Source organism: Podarcis erhardii (genome assembly GCF_964252035.2).
Source record: "Podarcis erhardii genome assembly, chromosome: 5".
Lineage (NCBI taxonomy): Eukaryota > Metazoa > Chordata > Lepidosauria > Squamata > Lacertidae > Podarcis > Podarcis erhardii.
In genome coordinates this window covers 25885382-25902194 of record NC_138509.1, presented here as the reverse complement: position 1 = coordinate 25902194, position 16813 = coordinate 25885382, and the positions used below count along the sequence as shown (strand labels likewise).

Here is a 16813-nt window from a genome sequence, read left to right as displayed (position 1 = left end):
AGTGCAGTGTAATCCCCGAGGTTACTGAATAGGTTGGTGTGCACATCTGTCTGCATTCAACTATAAAAACATGTCTGCAAGCTTGCAGCTGAAAAGACACTACCACTCAGGCCACAGAAGAATAGCTGGATTTAAAAATCTGATTCCTGTTCTTGGAAAGTACTGTCTGATCAGGACCAAAAGCTTGCTCATAATGTGGTATTTAATCATGAAGCACTAGCAGGAGCCAGCTATGGCACAATCTTCTGCTTCACTCACCCCACACACCCTACTTTCTAGCATTAAGAGGTTTGGCATCCTAGATCACTAGAACACAGTAGATAATTCTAATGTTTGGTATTATTATGAAAGGCTCAACATCTCAGTAGTCGCTATAGCATGTTAACAACCTTGAGGTACTACTAAAAAGGTTCAGCTTTTCTGTGTATTCAGCTCTTAGGTATTCAACACCTTTGTCAATATCATTACTAGGTGGAGAAGTTAGCAACCAATTTTTACAAACTGATGCTTATAAGTACTAAAATGCCTTGGAGAATTAGGCCATACACATGAAGCTGAATTTGCAGCATTTACAGGCTCTAGAATAGGTGCTGGCAAATCTGGAAAGGCAACCAAACAGGTAACAGGCAGAGTATACTTTTTAGATACAAGAAATTCAGCACACATTTACATACTTATGTAGATTGGTTTCGTTGTGACTGTCATTTAATGTGCATCCAAATTACCATAATCTTACAAAATATTTTACCTTTCTTTGATTTTGCACCAATCTTCAGCTTGGATGGCCAAGCAATCTGAGTGTTTGTTTCTTCCATAATCTGTTAAAAAGACAACAAAAAATTCAGTTTAAAGTACATTACCCTCTGTACTTTACTGCTGACGGGAGCAATATCTGGTAGTTTTGAACTGCTAACATGTTACCAAGGAATACCAAGATAATCAGATGTTTGAAGATTAACCAAATGTAGCTTTAATAGAAATTATGACAAACCAATTCCAGTTGTCCCCCCCCCATTACAATGTTTGTTTTCTGTATTTGCAGAGACCCAATCCTACCACTTTTAAAAAACGGCAGGGAAGACTCAAACTTGCAGGCTCCTTTACAGGATCCTTTACAGGAGCCTAAAGAGCTTTGTTTACTTTAAATATTTCTAGTTCTCATAGTGGGGAAAATGCTGTTGCATCCAGGTCCAGTTTACAGATGCCCTTCCATAGGCATCTGGTTGAATACTGTGAGAGCAGGATTAAGTCCTTTGGCCTGATCCAACAGGGCACTTCTTACATTCTTATGTGTGCCTCAGCTGTTTGAATTTGGGAATGCTGACCTAAAAAAAAAATCTAGTTTCCAGTACCATAGTTGCAAGAACATATGACTGTAGTTACAATTAAAGAAATTTCAGGTGCATCCTTTGCTGGCCCATTAGAGCAAAAGCTTTTAAACACATACTCCTAAAAATCCCGTAGTCCGTGTTTATTTCTACTGCCTATATCAATAGAATTCTTTAAAGCCACTATTTCCAGAGCAGGGTGCCATGTGGAAAAAAGGAGAAATGTCAGCCAAGGCTTAGTACACTTTGCTTTGTATGGATTTCAGCTGCCATGGGATAATAAATTGCAGATGGAAGACCATTTCCAAACGAGTGAAATTCTACCATGACACGCTTCCTATTCCTGAGAATTCCCAAACCCAGATGTGAAATAAGAAATCCAGTGGAATTAAGTTAGAATGCTAAGTCCTTCAGGCCTCTGTGGGATTTCAGCTGACAGACAAGAGATGGAAGCATGCACAGGTCCTGACTTCCAAAATTTTAAACTGTTTGAAATAAATAGGCTGGCAGAGCAATACTTCCTATCTGCCCAACTGGCATAAATGTGACCTTCTCAGTGGTTACTTCCATGCCAGCTGGGGTCCACACAAAGGTTTTCTAGCAGCATGTTTAGTATATCACATTTGACAACCCCCCAAGAAGTTGGGCACCATTTTACGGCGTGCTAAAATATGCTGTTAGAGAGGTACAGAAACCTTTTACATCAGCAGGCTGGCTAGCCTAAGGCCCTTCACATGGACTCCAGCCACCATCAGTTCCAAGTCAACACAGCAAGTGGTCAGAGATGAAAGCAGTTGAAATTGGTGTTAGAAATTAGCTAGGTACTTTTTGCTACTGGCACAGGTCCAGCTGCAGCTGCAACGGGAGATCTCCAGATGCCAGGTGGACAACTGACATCTCCATCTGGCTGGCCCCTCCAGCTTTCTTAAGCAGGCAAGCAGAAGAGTTTATTCACTGCATTTATATCCCAGTTTCTTCTCCAATGAGTAGATGGTTCACCCCCTTCTCAGGTTAATCCCTACAATAACCCTGTGAGGTAGGTTAAGAGGCTGTGACTGTCCCAAAGTCACCCAGTGAGCTTCACAACTGATCTCCCAGGTCCTAGTCTGACATCTAAGCACTACACCACACCGGCTACCTAGAGTACTTCTGCTATGGTACTTCTATAAACTAGGTAGGAAAATAAACATGGAGAAAGCAAAATGTCATCTGGAGAAGGATCTGAAATATTTTCCTTGGCGCTTGAATTTGCTTTATTCTAGATTGTTTTATTTGATGTTCCTCCATGGAGGAAAAAATGGCACCTAGATATTCCTTTGTGGCAGCATTCCTTTGTTCCTGAGCTTAAGAGCACATGAGGGAATTACATGGGTAATTTTCAGTGGCTATGAACAAGTTTAAACTTTGAACAAACGTGCATGTTATAAACTCATTTTTAAATACACATCTTCTTCACGGATGCAAATACAATATCACCACATGCTCTAAAACTGCCTTCACGTTAGTCAGTGGTTGCGTAAGCATGGAACAGCTACTAAACTGCCAACATGTTTGCCTACCATTCCCAAACATTTTGAAGACGACACAGTTAGCTGCAAACGAGAGCGACGCACTGGGAGAAATGAAATCAGAGTTGAGATTTTAAAAGTTTAAACGGGTATCTTGAAAGGTTTCTAACAAAGAGCCAAGGCTAACACAGGCCCATTTCCAATGCACAGATGGGAGTGGATCACAGTTACTTTGAATCAAGGAACAACAATTCAGTGTTGTACAGAAAGTGGGATAAACTAGATTACTTCATTATTTTTCATCACATAAAACCTTTGGGTGTACTTAAGTTGGCCAAGATATTCTGTGTTTGACCTTTACAGGATGCAACCTTTTTAAAAAAAAAAACTGGAAGAGTCTGAAGGGAAGTTTAACTCACATTTATGCTCTTGCTTGCAAGTAAGTTGGGAACCTGATCTTGGCTAGCAGGCCTGGAAGTGGTGAGATTTAGAGGTGGTGCAGTGGTTAACAGTGTTGGATTGGACCTGGGAGACCAGTTGCAATGAGCATTTGCACATGAGGATGACAGGTGGAAACATGCAATCCTCCGGACTCGCTGCCAAATCCTATCCCAGGTAATGCTACACAACACCTCTGCAGCGAACTGTTTTGGAAGCCAGGGCAGAGCACATTCCATATAGAAGACTATTTAAGGCAACTACATAAACAGGGTTTAAGCCGGTTGGGTAAGTTACAGAGTTCTCATATCCAAGAGAGCTCCTAATTCATAGTTTTAGTAGCCTGGGTTTGGCACAGTATATTATGAACCAGATTAGCATTTAATTTAGCTCTGAAAGGAGTCATTAGCGGCTCTTGTGAAGCAGCATGCCTGCTCAGCATTCAGCCCGTCAGATTTCCATCCACTACAATCATTTCAACACATTATTTTAAGCAGCTTAAGCTTTATAAACTTAAACAAAACCAAATGATTGCTACTAAACAAAGTGATTCAGACGTCTGGCTTAATCTACATCCCTACATATAAAATCCACTAGAATATCTAGGCAAGTTAGATACAAAGGAGCTTTGCACATTAAAATGATTCCCGAATATCTACTAAAAATGCTGTATAGTGTTACGCAGGCCCCAGAAATGAATACACTGAGTGATCAGGCTCATGAAAATCCTTGTCAGCCACTACATTGGGTGTGTGTGTGTGTGTGTGTGTGTGTGTGTGAGAGAGAGAGAGAGAGAGAGAGAGAGAGAGAGAGAGAGAGAGAACGAGAACAAACTATTCCTGCTCACTCAATTCATCCTCATTTTTATTGCAGACAGATTGCATGGGCAGACACAGGGCAACATTCAGACATGGGGAATACTGCATTAGCGTTCCTGATGAAGCTAGTGCTTCTGTCCCATTTCCTAATGTTCCTTTCACACTGAAGTACCTGGTGTGTTATGGAACTTTGGCTTTTTGAGCGATATACCAGCATGTCACACTAAATTTAATTCACACCAGTGGGTGAGGTATGACACAACAACTGCCATTGTACAATGTCGCTACTCCCACACCCTTTCTGCACATGCATGTTTCTGTTCCATCATGAAAACTGCAGGAAAGAACTGGTATGGCACCCAAATTTCATTACTTTGCTCCAATAGTTTTTTGGGTTAAGGGGACAGCGAATGGGTTTTTTTCTTCTTCTGGGAACAAGTAACATAGAAATGAGCATTGAACAGGGACTATATTCTGTTCATTTTCCTGAAGTGGCTCTTACATCATGTGAAAGCTCAACTCATGTAGAAATTAACAGTTACAGAAGCATCAGAGAAATGGGGGGGGGGGGGAGAACCTGCTGTGTGAATGAAGCCACACATAAACACATTTCTTTCTTCATGTGTGTGCATATGTGCCAATTCATGCAACACATTTTTCATGCAACCCTGAGACTCACTCAGATGAAGTTTTGTTGTGAAGTGGCTCTAGATGGTGCCCAACCTAATTCACTCAATTTCTAGTCAGGAAAGCCAACCACTGACCACCAGTAGCATAAAAAAAGTTAGAGGAAGCTAATAGGTCAGGTCTGAGAATAAGTAACATTATTGAACCAGATTTATATACCACTTTAGCATCAAACCCCCTAAGCAGTTTACATAAACACTAAAAGTATCAATAAATTAGATGTTAGAAACAAGTTGGCCTTAAATAAAGTATCAAAGTAAATGCAGCCTAATTATCGTCTGTCCCCCCCCCCCCCATGAAGGCTTTTTCCCTTGCTCTTGTGGTGTGCTTGAGACATCTGATGCTCTCTGTTGTTGCCTGGGAAACTGGACCCTATTCACCCCTATGCTGTGTGAGTGTGTCACATGCCATGTTAGAAACTCAGATATATAAGCTAGGTACCAAATGGCTTCTTAAACCAGAGTTACAGTTGCCAAAACAGAATGCCTAGTTGCAGTTTTTAGGCTAGACAGTTTGATAATTGCATTTTTCTATATGACTTTTTGGTTCCTGAAATTCATTCTGCTTGTGTAGATAAAATATAGCAGGTAGAATTCTACAGGATGTGTTGCTAGTGTGTGAAATCAGTCAAGATCCAAGGACTCCCAGACATGCACCTCAAGATGGCGGTGGTGTCAGGCACTATCCAGGTGCCTGGGCACTTGGTCACAAGTGGCTGGTAGCCAGGTGCAAAACGTACCTAGTGCCTGGCAAATTTCGAACACTGGTCACATGATTATCCTCAAATGTGTAGGTTTATCTGGAAGCATTCAAACTTGGAATCAGGGGCTGGCTGAAAACCTTTCCATGCCACCAAGATTATACCAGAAATTAAGTAGACAATCTTTCTATAGTAGCTGATGATCTCCTATATTATTATTATTTACATTATTATTTTATTGCTTATAGTTGTTGCAAACTGCCTTGATTTTTTTATTATATAGCAGTAATTTTTTTTATATATATAAATAAACTGAAAATGACTCATTGCTTGCATTAAAGCCAGAAACATTAATGCAATAAGAAAGTTTTTCTTCACACAGCACGTAGCTAAACTGTGGAATTCACTTCCCTGGGAGGCAGTGATGGCCACCAAAACACGCAGCATGACACTTACAGAAGTGCCTTGGTATAAAGCAGGGCCTGTGAATACTCATGAAACAAAGCCACAAAATTAGTCAAGACATGGAAGCACTCTAGCATCAAGGTGGCATAGATCAAGATGACTCATCTTCCTGAATGTCCCAGTTGAATTCATGTTATTCCAAGGGCTGTTTCCACACATGCCACAGCAACAAACCTGGGATGCCCCCCCCCAAGTGTTCTATGTGGCCAGCCACTCAAAGCTCTGGTGCATGTACTTGTATGATACACATCTGCAACATCTGGTTATCATATTTCTCATTGTGTTTTTCAGAGCTTTATCTAAGCTTTAAGCCCGCACCAGAAATGATGAGAAAATAATGCAGTTATCTGTGAGCATCCATTATTTTTGGCTTCTTGTTATGCTGTCTCCATTTCTCTTGATTCTGAAGTGTCTTTCTCAGACTTACAGGAAACCAAACTGAACAACCACCATCCTCATGAGAAATAAACAAAACTGAGTATGATGCCCCCACTTATTTCTTCATTGCACAACAACCAAAGGCTCCCCTCCCGACTTCACAAGTCATCTCTCCAAGCAAGTGCCCCTTGTGAAAGAGTTTCCAGTTTGGGAAACAACAACTGAAGCCACTGTATCATATTTCCTCCTGCTTACTACTTTTCCACTCTGCGCAACTTCTCTCTCTCTCTCTCCACAAAATTGACTATTTCACAAGAGAAGTTAAACAGATTGAAGGAAACTCTGCAAACAAGACAGCAAGAATGCCACGAGCAACTACCCAAAGAACTGTTCTAAAATTCTTGATGGACATACCTGAGTGCTCCCTTCAAAAACTTTGCCATTTCATAATCTTCAAAATGCAAACTTCTTGAACAAATTTATATTTTCCTGTAACCCACAGATGAACAATAAACATTTTTGCCTAGCAATGTCAGCTAACCACAAGCAATGGATCTCTAAAATCTGTTTGAATGTATTATGTAATATGAGTAGCTTTAAAAACCAACATCCATAAACAGAGGCTGACAAGAGTGGATAGAGAGGTTTGTAGTTGGGAGCCTGGAAGAGATGGGTTCAGAACTTAACACTGTCAAACTCCCAGGGTGGTCCCAAGGTAATTTTTTTTATCGCTCAGCTTCAGCAGCTCACCTGTAAAGCTCAACCATCACCACCTACCTCAATGGGCAAAACAATATAGAAGAAATAGGGGACTGCTGTGAGAAATGCTATCTCCTACATCTCTCCTTGCTAACCTACAACATTAACCACGTGTCTTCACACTATCATTATGTTTATCATAAAAAAGGGAAAGGACTCCTGACAGTTAAGTCCAGTCGCAAACGACTCTGGAGTTGTGGCACTCATCTCGCTTTACTGGCCGAGGGAGCCGATGTTTGTCTGCAGACAGTTTTTCTGGGTGATGTGGCCAGCATGACTAAGCTGCTTCTGGCAAAACCAGAGCAGCACACGGAAACGCCATTTACCTTCCTGCTGGAGCGGTACCTATTTATCTACTTGCACTTTGACATGCTTTTGAACTGCTAGGTTGGCAGGAGCAGGGACCAAGCAATGGGAGCTCACCCTGTTGCAGGGATTCGAACCGCTGACCCTCCGAGCGGCAAGCCCAAGGCTCAGTGGTTTACACCACAGCACCACCTGCATCCCTATGTTTATTATAGTGATACCCAATAAGGAAAAGCAGGGAAGAAGAAAGTGGATCCTGAGTCTCTTGCCTAAAAGTTTACTTGCTGCACAGCACTGACTGTCCCTGATGTTGGAGACAATGGAATGGATTCAGAGTGTGTTATGTTAGGGGGTTTGGCTGATTTCAGTGAAAACTTCAATGGAAGTTTCACTCATGACCTGCTTGACTGCAGTTGACTTCAATGGAACCAAAGTTCAACTAGTTCACTCTGGATTCAGCCCAATGTATCTCAGCTGAACAGAATGGTTCAACTAATGCTCTAGGGTATTAGAGGTTGACCTCAAGTGCATCTGTAACGTATGAAAATCCTGAAGTTTTATTGGGCTTCCCAAATGTGATCACTGATGCATCACAAAATTGTTGTATATCATTAGTCCAGCCTTATGCAATGTCATGAAATAAGAACAGGGTTCCAAACTTAGTGAAGTGTTAAGGCTGTCCCTGCCCTGTATTAGGAAAAGTATGTGTTGAATAACTGAGAAGTAAGTAAACAAACAGCCACAGTACAGCCACAATTTAATATTGCTGTTTCTGTTTTTAACAGTAGATGAATGTTACATACTGAAATAAAAAGTGTAAACTCTGAAAATCTTTTTCTGTAAGCGTGTTTGAAACATACTATCAGGTGGAGAGAGGCAATCTCACAAACAATACTCTACAATATAAGACCAACCCCTTTTCATATGAATGGATTGGGGGGTGGGGCTGTTCTCATGTTAAGCTTTTTGAGAGATCCCCTTTGGAAGAGGGAAAAGGGTGAGTGGAAACCACAAATCATGGCTGACTTGTAAGTCAAGCCAGAGTTTGCGAACCCCAGTACAAATGTTCTTAAACCTACCTACTGCAGAACTGCAAAGCTATGCTTTAAAATTAACCCTCAGAATTCCCTTGCCTGTGTGTTAAAGGAAAGAATGCTTTTCAAATACTTCAGAAAACCATACAAGTATAAAAAGATGTAAACCCACTCCCCTTAAATGCAGAAATTACCCCTCCTCCCCCCGATCATTCATACCAGAGGCCAATTCTAACGTTTAAATACTAGCTTTTAACAGCATCACATTTTGGAAACGACTGAAAGGGCTGACTAATCCTGATCCAGATCTGAAACATGTATTCTCCAACCCAAGATTCCTTGGGTTGAGCTGTGGCCGCCACAGTGAAGGCTTCAGCTAGAAATGACTTCTCTGTTCTCCAAACAAGGGCAGAAAGGCCAGACTCAGTGTATTTATACCAGGCTTGGTTAATCCAGCTCCCAATTTCTATTCCTCACTACACCTGAAAATTGCACTGGAGACTAAATGCACAGGAATACGCATACAATAGGTCATAACCAAGTCACATGTCATATGGTCCATGCTCCGGAGATAATTGACCTAAAATATCAATTACCATGCCTTCAATTATAGTGATAAATGGAATATTGTTAGACAGAGATGACTAAGTGCAGTTTTGCTTACCTTCTGAAAAAAGTCTTCTCCACTTTTGCCTTTTCCTTCAGCAGCAGCTGAAAATAAAATGACACACCATTAAACATATGCAACACCTGTCATGTCATGTAGCATTTTCCTACATGTGTGAATTTTAGCTCAGCTTAAGGCAATTCTGGTTCTCTCTCTCCTTGGGTGCTTTCACAAAGATACTTAAAGCACCGTTGACCCCAGTTTAACAAGGGTCGCAACCCATCCATCATGAGAATTTCCTTGAAAAAGTTACTATGGCAGTGCTGTTAAAAATGGGAACCATTTTTGTCTGGAAGCAGAAGAGGTTTTGCACAGCAGTTAATCCTGCACATATGCTGGCAACCTTCTTCATGCAAAATATGGTTGGGGAGAAAAGGAGAATGTACTGCAGGATGCTTGGTGGTTAACAAAACTTTGATTTCTGCCATATTCCCTAGTACTTAACGTGGAGGAAATGCCTGATGCACTGTCAATGGGGAAAGATTATTGAAATGGGTGTCATGGTGGGAGAGATCAAGATCCAAAATGCAATTGGATAGTCTCATTTCATAAAGCCAATGGCATAGATACCCCTGTGTACAGTTAGTTCAGCTCATTTTCAACATTTTTGGATATGGTCATTTAAATTTGAGAAACATGCTTGGTTTCTCTATTACACTAAAACTGGTGCTCTCTAACAGACTCAGATGCCTATAGAGATCTAGGCAGGTAGCCTGCATCTCTTCCAAGCCCAGGGTAGGAATCCCTAAAGTTATTTAGCATTTGCTCAGTGGTATTTTTCCACTTTTTTTGAATAGCATGCCACAATGACTGCAGTGTCGCAGAAGCTGCCTTTCAACTATGGTCCACTCAGTTTCAACTATGGTTTTCTATACAGAGGGCTTTAATTTAATTAACTGAAGCCTAAAACTGTCTAGGGTGCACAAAAATTATAGTATGGTTCTTTGGATCTTAGCCTAGGGCTAGATGTAATCTAATGTTTTACTTTGGCTTTTGCATCTGAAATATGCCAGTCTTTGAACTTCCTTCAATGAGCAAACCAAGTGTGTCTGTACATTTGAAAGTATTCTGTTACACATCACTCACACACACAGCTTAGCCCCTTTATTTAACCATAAAGATATAGTTTCTGAGATGCTCCTTTTGATCATCTCATTTTGAAAATGAAATTTACCAAACAATTCCAATATGCTTTATAAAACAGTTGCGGTTACTAACCATTGGTGATTATTTTAATGACAAACTAGGACTAACTAGTTGTTCTTCAGAGTGGGAAAACCAGTTTTCCTAGCAAATGCTATGATAACATTGAAACCCATGGTACATATGCTAAAAAGACAAAGCAGGAAAAGTTCATGATCTCAGGTACCAGTGCCAACTTCAACTTAAAACTCGCTAGGGGATGGAGGAGGCAGGCTAGCATAGTGTTGGACTGAAAATATTTGCATTTTCTAGACATGAGTTTAGACACTGGAATACCCAGGAACCTCTCAAAGGTTATTGTTGTTCTTCAAAATATACTACCGCGCCACACACAACAACCAAGACTAGTAAGATATAATGAATTTGGGCAAGAGTTTATCCATGCAGAGGAACATTAACAGTGTTCAGTAGCTACTGAACTGAAGTTTCAGTTCTACTGTTGCAGATAGCCATTTAAGAGAGGAGAGTTACGATCCTAAACACAAAAAGAGAATGGAAGAAAGCAGCTCTTTGCTATTTACCAAGCTGAGCATGCAGGGGCAACTGAAACAGGCAAGTATTTATTAGCGCTGCCATACGTATGGATTTCCCTGGACATTATTGGGATTTCAAAGGTGGATGTGGCGTCTAGGGAGGGTGGGAATTTCCAGAAGGTGGCGGTTTGTTCTGGATATTTGGCAAGTAAACCCAAAACAACTTTCAGGGTGTCCTGGTTTTTACTTTTTGAAATATGGCAACCCTATAATAATTAATAGAGCCCACCAGTCTCTCTCACACACTGGCACAGTATAGCTTTGAGCTGTCTTCCATTGATTTTATGCACATTTCCAATTTAATTAGAATAAATTTCTGCTGCCTTTAGTCAGAAACACATTGCAACATCCATCACTTACATGTGATTATAACTAAAGATTATAAACATTCCCAACAGAACGATACGCAGGGACTGCCACTCACAACTATATTCTAATCCCTTTGATGCACATTCATGTATCTCTTCATCTATCAAGCTCTTACGCCCTTTTATATTAAAGTTAAACAAATTCCTGGCCTAGCCTAAGCCAACAGTGATCAACTGGCAGTCCTTGGGGTAAATATTGCCCTCCAAACATGAGAATATGGCCTTCCAGGCCCGTTTTGTGTCTGGTCCCTACCAAATATGCCAAACTTTACTCTGGCAAATTGAATTTGTTTTCCAAAGAACTAAGGGATTCGTGGAATTAATGGAACCTTAGAGCTGGAAGGGATCCTGACGGTCATCTCGCCCAAACCCCTGCAATGCAGGAATCTCAACACAATGTACCCCATCCAATTTGAAACCATAACAGACCCTGCTTAGCTTTGCAAATGTGCTAGCAGTTTTACTGCTGCACCATGGAGCTAAGTTAGAGCAGTATTTCATGTTACATCTCTCTGGGTTTTATATGAGATGATCTGGATATACACCCCATAATATAAAGAAACTCTACTTTACTTTGTTCTGCTCATGGCTATGAAGCCTGCACACTGCTAAGGGGTTTGTTTGTGTAAGAAAATATACTTCTGGACCCTTGTCTGGTGAATAGACTAACCACGAAAATTCAGAAATTGACAACCCCTGGCCTAGGTCTTTACAGCAAGCTATTTTCTCCCACGCACAGACTCCTGCTAACATATGAAATTTAACAGGCCTTGCATTTTTTTCTGTTACAACATTTGTAAAGACTATCAGGCTTTTCCTAAGAAAGCAGTCTATTGTATATGAATGGCAGGTGTGTTGAAAACTATCTATTTCTATTCAAATATATACGTTAAGCAATTTGTATTTTCAGCTTTACTCTTGAGGCTTCCACAGTTATCATGCAATATTGCATTTCACACACTTCTCATTTTCAGCCAATATGGGGCTGCAAAACGCCTATCCAAAACTAACAGGACAAAGTTGAAACAGGTGTTAACTATTATGGCATCCATGAACTTCAAGGTTTTGTCTACTTAACCATGAGAAAGTACTATTGAAAATCCTTGAGATCAAATTTAAATAAATGATCTTGAAATTCTACTTGAGTGTTATTTCAATTCTAGTCTACTGCAGTGGCTTCTAGTATATTTCAAAGAGTGAAGATTTATGAAGCCAAGTCAAATTTTGTGTAAATTTAGAATTGTTGTAGGTCTTTTGCAAGTGTCATTCATCTTTGGACATGTATTTCTTTCCAAGATTTTTTTCATCTGTATTGACACAAATTGCAGAAGCCACCCAGGGGTCATAGTCCCAACACAGTTAAATTAGCACTTCTGGTATTGAGCCAATATGGCTGCCATTCAAATGACCCCTGGTGGGTAAATAGAGCTTACATTATAGAAATCTGGTACTAGAGTATCTATACTGTATTCCTAGGTTGTATGCCGCTTTTGAATTTATTATTGGACATCTAGGACTTGTGTCACATGACCCAGAAGCTGCACACCGGCTCCCTCGGCCAACAAAGCGAGATGAGCGCCGCAACCCCAGAGTCGGCCACGACTGGACCTAATGGTCAGGGGTCCCTTTACCTTTACCTTAGGACTTGTGTCAATAGTTCCATCTCCCTTTTCTATGCCAGTCACCGGCTTCATTACTAACAAACCTTGATTAAAGCTCTTTGTTGGAGAACAAGCCATGAGCCTGGGTTTGGAGTTAACAGCCTGGATAACTCAGTTGCTTAGAGCGTGCTGCTGGTAATGCTAAGGTTGCCAGTTCAATCCCCGTATGGGGCAGCTGCTTATTCCTGCATTGCAGAGGGTTGGACTAGATCAGGGGTAGTCAACCTTTTTATACCTACCACCCACTAATGCATCTTTCTTGATGGTAAAATTTCCTTACCGCCCACCAGTGCTTGATGGAAGGAGGGTTCAGCTTGTGCCGTAGAACCCCCTACTGCCCACCTAGAATCCTGAAACGCCCACTAGTGGGTGGTAGGGACCAGGTTGACAACCCCTGGACTAGATGATCCTTCCAACTCTACAATTCTGTGATCTATGATCTACTAAGCCAGCCTGTGGCTTAGCTGCAGACAGTAGAAGCAGAAGAGGACTGAAGTGCTCACGATTTCAGCTGTTTTAACTTAACTATAGTTTAAAGTGACATGCGAACCAGGCCACTAGCTCAGCTGACTCATACCAAGGATACATACAAGAATTTTTAATTAGCTGCTAACCAAGTTTTCCATTTTTATTTATTTGAAATTACTAGAAACTAATCACAAAGTGCTGTTGCTATGTAGTGAGTTCTACAGAGCTTCTCTCATTCATCCTCACAGCCTTTGCTACTAAGAAAAAATAGACCAGGAATGGTATTTGGGGCCAGAAGACTCTCAGCAAATTTAGAGAGCAGCCTAGATTTGTAGCAAGATATGTGGATTAGTATTAGGGGTATGCAGTGGGTCCATACAAGTCTATAGCTGAATTGGGCCAATTCAGATTTTAAAAAATCAAAATATGGGGCTTATCCAAGTCATAATGGGATCCCTCCATCGTGGGTCTCCAATGCTGAAATTGTGACAGCCCTAGGAGATCTGGAAAGTCTCACTTTGGGAATACAGGCAGCAAGTTAAAACAGCTGTTGTTCAAGCATATCCCCTAGAGTATTGTTTTTGCTTCTTGACTCCCCCCCCCCACCCCTTGGGCTTGATGGTTTTTCTATTTCAGAATTCTGGAATTGTTGCTACATTAACTTTCTTGCTTTGTTTTCATATGAGCTGCTTTTGTCTATGTTCCTTACACTGCTCTGGGGGCCAAAGACCCAGGATATAAGCAAACTTCTATATAAATCAGCTCATAGTTTCATGGAGGTGTGCATTAGGAGGTGTGCATTAGGAGAAGTGCAGTGAGTTTAGAAAACTTACTTATGTTATACCCTGGACCTGAGTGTCAGATGCCAGCCCTTGAGGGCTGATACAGGAGTGAAGGAAGGTTTCAGAAGGGTGGGAAATAAATACATTTCTCCTGCAAATCCCAAACACTGCCACAAGGTTCCTGTTCTAGGTTTGGGATACACTGCTACTATTTGTATTAGAAGAAAAATAAGTTGAGTTCTTATTGTTAGGACCTGTATTGTCTTAAATTGGCCATCTTCAATTTATGGCCAGCTGACCACATTTGAAACTAGCCCCTCCAAAAGCATTCCATGTTCAGTCTTTGAAAAAATAATAATGAATGAGCCTCACTCCATTTTACAAGCAGATGGAGGCTACATAGCAGCAGCAGAACCAGTACCACAACATGGTAACTTCTACGTAGCTCCAGCTAAACTTATTGTTATGCAACTGTATAGTGCAAATTGGGAAGACGTGCCAAAAGTGGGCCAAAAGATGTGTTCAACTATCTTGGCACAAATGTAGCCCTACTGGTTTAAAATCCTGCATATTTTATATACCTGTAAGTCACCTTGAGAAAGATATTAATTTGATACGTGAATAGAGTTCAGAACTGTGAAACACAATACTGGTTCTTAGCTTACATGTAGAGCCATTACAGACAACTAAATGGGACTAGCTGTCTGCATTAAAAAGCTACTTTTCTAAGTGCAATCACACCAACACAACACATCAACAAAATATTGTTTTTGACAGCAAGGAAATGAAGTCATTGTTGAGACAAGATCAAAGCACATAGGAAACTGGTGAACAAAGTTATATTATCACAGCTGCTTGTATACAGATATTTAGAAAAGTGACTTCTCAATTCTTGCTCAAGCATGAATTCCATAATTTGGAAACAAGCTCCCTACAGAACTGGGGTTGGGGAAGAGTTATAGAATCCTATTAGGGGATAGGCAAACACTGCAACATTTTGCTAGAGGTCCTATTTGTTAATAGAGATCATCACACTACATAGGTTTATGAGTGAAATCTTATAATGAGAACAAATAAGCTGTGAATAAGGTATGAAATGAATCAGTTAAGGTTACTTATTTCGTGCATTTGTTATTATCATAATTATGTATACCACACCTAAAATTACTAGGTGGCACACAGGTGTAGTTTTTTTAAAAAATAAACCATATTATTTTTAACTTAAAGAAAGTTAAAGATGGATGTTCCCTGCAAGCACACTATCTAGAATGCAACAGATGCAATGTACAAAACAATAAGAATGCAGCAGGTAAACTCAACTTTCAAATCAAGTCATGTTTACCTTCTGCTAACATTCTTACTGCTTCATTGTTGGTTGTTTTGATGGACTTGTCTATATATTCTATGTCCACTCAACCCATCTGGTTAAATGCTTGGTGGAATAAAATCATCTTAAAGCGAATGGCAAAACAGGTCAAGGGAGCTACTTGGGGTTGCCACTAAGCATTCCAATGACCCAAACATCCATGGGGGAAGTTTGACTTTTTAATATTGTACCTTTCCTCCACGGAGGCCAGGATGGTCACATTTCTCTCCCTGCCACCTACTCCACTTTAACTTCACATAACACTACCACATATATTCACCCTGGGAGGTAAGTGAGGCTGAGAGGGAGAAAATAAGGTAGTTGCCAAGGTGAGCCTAAGATTTGAATCTGGGTTTCCCCAGCCTTGGGTTCCACACTCTCAGCATTATTCCACTATACACAATCTTAAAATGAAGCTACAGGCAGGTGTTGGTAGCATAATGGTAGTTCTCAGAGGCAGCCCAAACGTTTACAGGGACACTTCTTTTAACACATTAGATTCAGTTTTTGCAGCATTTCATTCTTGCCAAGGTATTCTAAAAACTGAGAAGGCCCAAAGGGCTCACGTGCCCAAACGATTTTTCTCTACCCTGCTTATGAAATCAGACAACTCAATCAAGCAACAACCAGCACCAAAATAAATGTGAATGCTTTTGCTTATGAGTTCAGGGTCTTTCTGGAAATCAGAGTGCCAAGTTATGAGAGGATCAGACACAGTTGCTGAAGAATGGTTTAATTTTTTAAGCCTTTCCTCTCCTCTCCACCTCCAGCGGAGTCGTTCCATTTAGCTGAAGCCACGGTTTAGTTTTGGACATCTTTAACTATGGTTTCAAGATGGCTTGCTTCAAAAGAACAAAATTAGGCACAGTTGGGTGGATTTAACCGCAGGTTGCTGTGTCCAGTAAACAAAAACAAATCCTTCTAAACTGCTCTTTTCAGCCATGCAGGAGGAAGAGGATGAGCAAAGTTCTCCTAGGTTCATTCGAGCAATGCTATTGTATAGTTAAGCACCATCACCAAGACATTGTAAAAGAATTAGTTTCAATTCCACATAAGATATAGAAGAGATACTGCTAAAGTTCCAAGGAGTTTGCATATATGTAAGGATATAACATATTTTTTATATTTTCAGGTGACAGCTCACCACTACATATGACTTCCAGAATTGGCTGCAGCATTTACATACAGTTATTAAACTGTGAGAAGTAAGCCAACTCTAAGCCTTTGCTGCACACATTTCCACCCATGAAAATATGGATCCGTAAGATGGGAATGAAAAACATTAATCTTTATATTCTTTCCTAGAGTATTTTTCTTTTGCTTATACTGCTACCAAATATGGTG

The 16813-nt window shown here is 40.5% G+C and overlaps 1 protein-coding gene across 1 annotated transcript in view; it reads right to left on the bottom strand.

The window, feature by feature from the left end:
- BICC1 (BicC family RNA binding protein 1) overlaps window positions 1-16813 on the bottom strand; it is a 107879-nt gene that overhangs the window by 59877 nt on the left and 31189 nt on the right. Inside the window, exons 2-3 of the mRNA XM_081861131.1 lie at window positions 9086-9132; window positions 749-818 (exon numbers count right to left, since the gene is read on the bottom strand). Coding sequence (XP_081717257.1) covers window positions 749-818; window positions 9086-9132 — 117 coding nt within the window. The remainder of the gene's footprint in view (window positions 1-748; window positions 819-9085; window positions 9133-16813) is intronic.